Here is a 7,925-nt window from a genome sequence, read left to right as displayed (position 1 = left end):
AATTTAATCTGCGATCCATGGGACGAGCCGTTTTAGCGATGCGTCCTGCCCAAGCTCGTCGAAACGCCGGTGTTAAAACGTGGGTGGCTGATGAAGGAGAATGTTCTCTATGTGGCTCGTGTGTTCTCGTCTACGTTTGTTTGCAATGTCCTGTACCCAGATATGCACCTATACATACAGGTGGATGTCGGTATGCACATACCTGTACGTATATAGGCATATACTCATTTACTATTTGTTTATATATATATATATATATATATATATACACACACACACACACATATATATATATGTATATATGACGGGCTCCTTTTAGTTTCTGTCTACCAAATCCGCTCACAAGACTTTGCTCGGCCTGAGGCTATAGTAGTATAAAGTAGGACAAAGAAGGAACCATAGTAAAGTTCATGATTTAAAAAAAAATTTGTTTTCCTTCCTTGCTTTGAGTGATTTTCTGATCTAATTCAATAGTCTTTCTTCTTTAGGACATTCTCTAAGACAGATAGACTTAAGCCAAAATAATTACAGTTATTTTGGGTTTTCTAATTTAACAAATTTAAATCGGCTTTTGCCCAACTATATCTTTTTTTTTTAATATACCAGGCTTCTTATTAATTTATAAATCATATATGGTCTACGTCTACATTATTATACGTTATATTAAAAAATATATATATCGACGACTTTCGATAATGAAACAATATCGGATGTTTCATAATTTTCGCCTGAAAAGTCTCGACCGTCAAATATCTGTGGTTCGCCATCTGTCTGTAGATAAACGTCATAACAGACTTTATGTTCATATTATATTTCAGTTTATGACTTGAGTTTACTACGAAGTGAAAGCAATTTTATTTACTGCACAATTCCCCTTGTGTATGACATGAATATTTCAAACGCTTTTCCTCTATTGTCAGTAGCCAAAATAACTGTTTACCCACCAAGCGAACTGCTCAACGGCTGGACATAAGGACATGATTTTGCAGACGATAGTAAACAAATGATATTATATGGATGACTGACTCAACAGTTAGCTTGCATATGTCAAACTAAGAAGGCACAATACACAACGAGGCTATATCTATCTTTCCTCTTCTACTTGTTTCAGCCATTACACTGTAGCCATGCTGGGGCACCACCTTGAAGAATTTTTGTCGAACGAATCGACCTCGTCCAGTACTTATCCTTTTTAAAGCCTTGTACTTATTCTATCGGTCTCTTTTGCTAAGGTGCCACATATATTATCTAAATAGCATAAATTAACCCTAAGCTTTCAGATAGTTGAAACGAAATTATGAATGTCCTAATGGCAGAACCTACATTAAACATATAAATATCGAAAATTAGATTAAACCATAATTAGATCAAACATCCAAATAACGGAGCTTTGAAACCATTAAATTAGATTACATTCGTGTTATGACTCCTTATGTATCAGTATTTATGAGACGAGAATGTATGGAATATCATCCGATTGGGTGACTTACACTGACCAAAGCAAATCTTCCACACCAAATGTCCCGATTAACTGACGCGGTATGAATGTCTGAACAGGGTTTTAGTCATAATGTTCTTTCGCCAGCTGAAATATCTCATCTGCGTTCGCCACACTACAGAAGATAGCAATAGTTTGCGAATTCCATTGACAGTTTGTTGTCTGTTCATCAGCACAACATCTAGTGATATCCTGCAGTGATACAATAAATTCATTTGCCGAAACAGTTCACATCCACTACACTTCATTCTATGATTTCAACGTATTCAGGGTACTACCCTGGCTATGACTTTAAACTGCATCCGGTAACAGGGCCCTGTTTATATTCTGTATTTCTTTCTTCAAGAAAATTATTAGTTGTTGGCAACCGAAACATTGCCTCATTGTATAAACCAAAAGATCAAATTCAGTGAAATAAAATAGAATCAGTTAGAACATTTATATTTCATACCAATACTGAAGTAGTAATGGACTACAATCATGAAACATGACACCACGTTTTTTCTTTTACAACAGATTACTTATTGGTAATAGCAAATGAGCTTCTACATTATTGGTTCTCAACCGGGGACCATATAAGATTTTGGTGGGATCCACGCAACAAAATAGTAAATTGGGGATCCTCAATAATATTTTAAGGACCCCTGAAAAAACTTTACATTAGACGTATGTATTACAAGAAACAGATAGTTTTCTTTCTCTAACATTTTTCATAGTTCAACCTACACAAGTTAATGTGTGTAACACAAAACAGGAATTTCAGAAGAAGTGTCTATAAAACTAGTTTGTAAACATCGAATGGCTATGGGGGTCCACTAAAATAAAATAGTAATCAAAGGGGTCCATAAATTAAATTGGTTGAGAAACGCTGTTCTACATAGTCATTTAATCGGCTAGAATTAGCAGTTAAATATTTATCAGATCACATCTTACTGGTCTTTGAAATAACAATAATAATAACAAGAGCACTCAGAGAGCGCAAACCTCCGCCAATGTTTCTCTATTTTGGTACTACGGCCACAACACAGAGGAACACTACAAAGACAGACACAACACCACAGTGGGGACAAAAGACACAAAACGAATGAAAATGAGATGTTATATAAAAATGAAATGGCTGCATGGGCCCCCAATCCCATGCAGTATCATTTGAACGTTTATATAAACTATTTACAATCGTTCTATTGTCTTATTGCTTTTCTTAATCTCGTTTTTCCTCTCTTTGTTTTAAACGAAACAATTTTACTTTTTTTGCTTCTTTCTTCAATAAAACAATTTTACTTACTTTTTTTCCTTTTTAATCTCTCATGAAACGTTCTAAATCTTTTAGCTCCACTACTGGTGGCAATTCATCGAACTCCACTATCACTCCTGGCGGGACAATCCCTTCTCCACACATGTCTTTTAGTCTGTTGTAGGTGTTTTTGTCAACCACGATGGCCTTCACATTCTCGGAATACACATCCGTGGGCAACATTACTCTTATAATATGTTTAAACTTTACTATTTTCTTTTCAGTTTCTTTGCCTTTTACGTACGTCATAAAATTCCATCGAAATTTTCATTTTCTTTGTTTTCTCTTTTCCTGCTCCCCTCCTGGTACCTTCTTCTTTTCTTCCACCACTCTGGACAGTCTCTCCAGTCGCGTTTCTAAATTATCCTTCTCCACCGGAACAAGGACAATGTCTCCTCAATGTTTCCTCCTCATGCGACTCCGCCCGGAACACCTCCTCAAGTTCCTTTTCGCTTATTTTATCCACCACCATTTTGTCTTCCTTCCTGCTGGTCTCCTCCTTTTCCATTTCTTCTTTCTTCTTTTTCTGCTTCTCAGGCGGAGGGCGCACTCTCCCACTTTTCTTTCTCTTTTTAAACACCGTGAACTCCTCCTCCGTTGCTTTCTCCTTTATCTCGACCTGTACCTCCTGGTCCGTGCTCTCCTGCCTCTCCGTCTGCTCTATTTGTTGTTCCCTCTGGGGGCACCTCACTTTCATGTTACCGTTTTCCCCACACGTATAACATATAAGTGGCCTACCCTCCACCACCACTCTCAATCTTACGTTATCGGGCAGCACTATCTCTTCGACAATTCTGTTTAGATCTCCCACTATTGCTTGAACGGTTAACTCTATTCCATATCCCCAGTAGTTATCTCTTTGGGTTCTTGTGGCCTTCAGTATCTTAGCCTCCTCATTCATGTCATACATTATGGCTGTCATCAGCCATACTTTTTTCTGCTCTGGGGGCACTTTGCCAACTCGCACCCTGGCCACACGTTTGCCACAGTACTTTGGCAAAAGTAGCCATTCTTCTGATTTTATTGCCTCCGCGGAGTGCTTAATTGCTTCCTCTTCTGATGCAAAGCACACCTCCACAGTAGCGTACTTTCTCCCTCTTGTTATAAATGCGGTTAGTCTTTTTATATTCATTAGACATTCTTCAATAGCCTCTATTGTCGTTATTTCTATTTTTCTTGTTGCTATCTTCATTGTCTTATATATCACCGTTCTTTTCATTACATTGGTTGTTAGTTCCACAGGCGGCGTTAATTTCAATGTATTTCCGTCTCTTTCCAGCAACTTCTCGCATTCCTTCATTTTTCGAGGTTCAACCTTTATTTCTCGTACCTCCAGCGTTTCCACTTCTATCCCTTTTCCAGTTGCAGCCGCATAACTGTGGCCACCTGCTGGCGTTTTCTCCATTTTTCCCACAATGGGAAAAAACAATTCAAAATAATACTAGCAACAATTTGAGCAGTAACAATCAAACAAATATTTAACGCTATAACTCACGTCTAACATGACAAAAAACAACTCAAACCGCCTGTGACACAAACGTCAGCCGATGCAACACCAATACCCTCTCAACGATTAACCAAAGATGATTTTTAAAATGAGAATATCTGAAATACACTCGACTGCTCTCACAAGCGAGAATACTAAAAACGAACCCGACCGCTCTCAAAAATGAAAAAAATCCGGAAAAATAATCCGGATCGATCCCAAAATCTAATCAGTCTGTGCCAGTCATGAGGACAAACATCTCTGAAAGTTTCATCCGAATCCATCGCGCGGTTCTTGAGATATCTTGTCCACAGACAAAGAAAAAAACTAACAAATTCGACTGAAAACAATACCTCCGCCTTAGCGAAGGCGAAGGTAATAATCATAAAAAGATGCATTGGGTAACTTAGATCCAGAAGTATCATGTCTGAAAGACAAAAAGTGGGCGAGAAAAAGGAAAGATGGTCATGTCAAGAACATTTTTGGTCATACGTCAGAATTAATAGCAACTAAATATTTTTACGAAATGTTGAAATATTAATTTCTAATTTTGGCATAATGCTACAAAATTGGAATGTTGAAATATTAAGGAATGAAACAAAATATTTTAGCCACCTACCTGTTTCTGTTCATATTTGAGGGCTAATTTCAATCGTGCCAAAGTAAGTTTCTCTCCACTCGAACTCGGCTCATCCTCCTCATCTGAAGATGTCTCTTTATTTAATACAGCAATTACCTCTTCACTGCTCCGACATTGGTCCAATAGATCGCACGCGAATCGTTTGCATTGCATTGCTAAATCGAAATATAAATCCTTGAATTCATTTTCTTTTAATCCTTTTTTGGCAAGATCCCACGATAGCTTAAAAGCGCTTAAAATGGGATCGAGACTTGTCAAAGATATCCACGCAGGACTAGCTAACGCTTTATAAGTGTGAATTCTCAGCAAAGAATGTCGGAGACTGTCTTCGTGAACCTGTTCCTGGCATTTCTTACAAGAACAAGACAGTTCGTGTGGTCTTTCAATGGTGGCACCGCGAAGAAGTAATAACTGAAGAATTTCAAATTGGTTACAATGAGCGGCTAAAATAACTGGAGAAATATCCGGAGAATAATCTGAACTCTCTTCGTTTCCGTGTTTCGTTTTAGACCAATCCGATCCCAGCATACCCCTGGTAACACTCGGATGGTCAATCAACATTTCAACTATCTTATACACACCTTCACGGATGGCGTAGAGTACTGCATCTCCAATTTTGACACCCTCCTGTTTGAGTAAGAGTTCTACTATTTCTGTGTTTTCATTGTCCACAGCTATTTGTATGGCAGATCGACCTAACATGTTAGTACAATTAACATTTACTGGGTTCGGGCCTTGCAAACATCGTATCATTGTATGCTTGTCTCCCTTTTCTGCAGCTTCTAGGAAGAATCGTTCTTGCGGATCAATTCGATGTCCCTCCTTCAGTGGTTCAAGTGGAATTAGAACACCACCTCGTCCAGTCGGACCGCACCGTGTGCTGCTTCTTTTGTTTAGGTAGGGCATTTTTCCTATTTTCAGATTTTCGTTTCTGCAAAACAAAAATAATGAAAATGAAAGAACAATTACATATAAATTAACCGCTAAAATATTAATGCAAATGATATTAGACATTACAATTAAGGCCTACATTTACATAGAAATTATCAACAATTAATTCATAATTTGATTCACGCGAGTGTTTCTCACTGTAGGTGACTTTGTTAAGCTGGACAAGAGTATAATAAGTCTATTCGGTCAGCTCTTAGTGACTGATAAATTATCTTGTGGAGATAAAATAATAGAGTTAAAACAGCAGAAAGCAATCTATAGTAATTAATTTGAAAAGATGGAATAGCAAGCGCTCTGTAATGTAATTGATAGGACACTCAGCCAACAAGCGATAGACATGTGGTAGAAGCACTAGCATAGCTAGTGTGCATCGCCCGGGGCGGCTGTTCCGTTTGCCGCCCCCAGACCCCACAAAAGATACATATTGCCTACGGCAATAGCTTACAACAGGATGAAAAGTGCCACCCCTTTAAAAGTGCCGTCCTGGACGGACCGCCCCTGCCCAGCTACGCTAGTGGGTTCAAGTAACATTAGTGGGCCTAGTGGTATATATTAATTATATAGCAGATTTTTGCTCATAACCCTTCATAACTTGTTTACCTTTTGGAATTTTCAGAAATTTTTTTGTGGATTTGTCTATTCTGTTAGCGTTACATACGACTATGTGAAACAAATTTTTTTTAGTTTTTCCAAATAATTTTTTTTTTCGAATTATTTTTTTGAACCACAATTTAAAATACAGACAATATGAATTTTTGCCTTACATCTCAGCAATAGACTGTTAAATGTGTTTAGGAAGAGAAAGATTGAAAAGCATCAATACATCAGTGTGACAAACAAACGAGGACGGCATGAGGTGGCCTTGAGATGTGCTAAAAATAACAACTTAAATCACACAATTTTTGTTTGTTTTTGTTTTTGCATAGTCGTATGAATTTCCGTGTGTAGAACAGAAATTCGTAATGATTTTCTGAAAATTCCATGTGGATAAGCAGCTTGATAATAGCATGGCTTGCTACTATGGAAACAGGCACCTATATGTCTCTGGCTTTCGAATGGCTAAAATTACTAAAATTTGTAAACTTTAAAAGCTATTAACTCTTTATTTATCGATTTACGGCGAAAATGAATTTAATGTCAATAATTACCATACAAAACTACACCAATACATCGAATCAATTGGAATAAGAATTGAGGCTGGAAAGTGGCAGTCAAACAGAAAAGATCCGGTTTGAGACTTTTTAGGAGAGGCAGTTATGTTTTACATCATTGTAATTTTACTATATCATTACTATAAATCTAATAAGCTGATCTGCCAACTTTTGTATTTCCAGATTCAAGGAGATGACTGTAACTGCACTTTGAACACACTCTGCAAAACACTGGTTATCACAATTCCATGCTGGTAACCAACTACTTGACAGAGACAGGCATCAGAACTATCTCTCACTCCCCTCCCCATAGTCTAGAGCTTGCTCCCTATGACTTTTGGCCGCGAGCTGAAAGAGAATCTCAGAAGTCGTTTTGAAGACATTGAGAAAATGAAGGAGGCATTTCTATGGAGCCTTCTACCGAAATACTTTAAAACTTCATATACTTGTATATTTTGTCTTATAGAACAGAGAAAAAAATTTATATTCGAAGTCTCCAAATTTGGTAAAAATATTCATAACCCTAACCCTAACACCCTAACCCTAAAACCCCAAAGCTAAAACCAGTACAAACGCACGAACGATGTCATAAATAACAGTACCGCTGATAGTTGTTGTTGACAAACAACGGCAGTAATTTCATTCAAGGGAAATGATCCCATTCCACAGCCACAATGTGTTATTGACAAACCACAGCAGTAATTGTTTTCACCTCAATAGACGTTATTCATTGGTTGAAATTACCGAAATACAACTTTAACACGAAATAACTTTAAAAATATATACTTTTCTCAACAACACTAAGAGTAAAAGATGTTTTTTATGACGCATTCTACCAGTGTCCCAAGTTTGAAAGTGTTTCGTTAGAAAACAAATGGTGTCCGCCAAATCAGAAAGATCCTATA

The 7,925-nt window shown here is 37.4% G+C and overlaps 1 protein-coding gene and 1 long non-coding RNA gene across 2 annotated transcripts in view; one reads left to right on the top strand and one right to left on the bottom strand.

Annotated features, from left to right (window-relative positions):
- The window catches only part of LOC106883329 (transient-receptor-potential-like protein), a 179,707-nt gene that overhangs the window by 92,798 nt on the left and 78,984 nt on the right, over positions 1–7,925 (bottom strand). The window contains exon 4 of the mRNA XM_052973725.1: positions 4,898–5,849. Within this exon, the coding sequence (XP_052829685.1) occupies positions 4,898–5,824 (927 nt within the window). The 5' untranslated portion in view covers positions 5,825–5,849. The remainder of the gene's footprint in view (positions 1–4,897; positions 5,850–7,925) is intronic.
- The window catches only part of LOC128249628 (uncharacterized), an 85,364-nt gene that overhangs the window by 32,681 nt on the left and 44,758 nt on the right, over positions 1–7,925 (top strand). The gene's annotated exons all lie outside the window — the stretch shown is intronic.

The sequence above is a fragment of the Octopus bimaculoides genome, chromosome 16 (genome assembly GCF_001194135.2).
Source record: "Octopus bimaculoides isolate UCB-OBI-ISO-001 chromosome 16, ASM119413v2, whole genome shotgun sequence".
NCBI lineage: Eukaryota > Metazoa > Mollusca > Cephalopoda > Octopoda > Octopodidae > Octopus > Octopus bimaculoides.
This window is presented reverse-complemented; position numbering and strand designations above follow the sequence as displayed.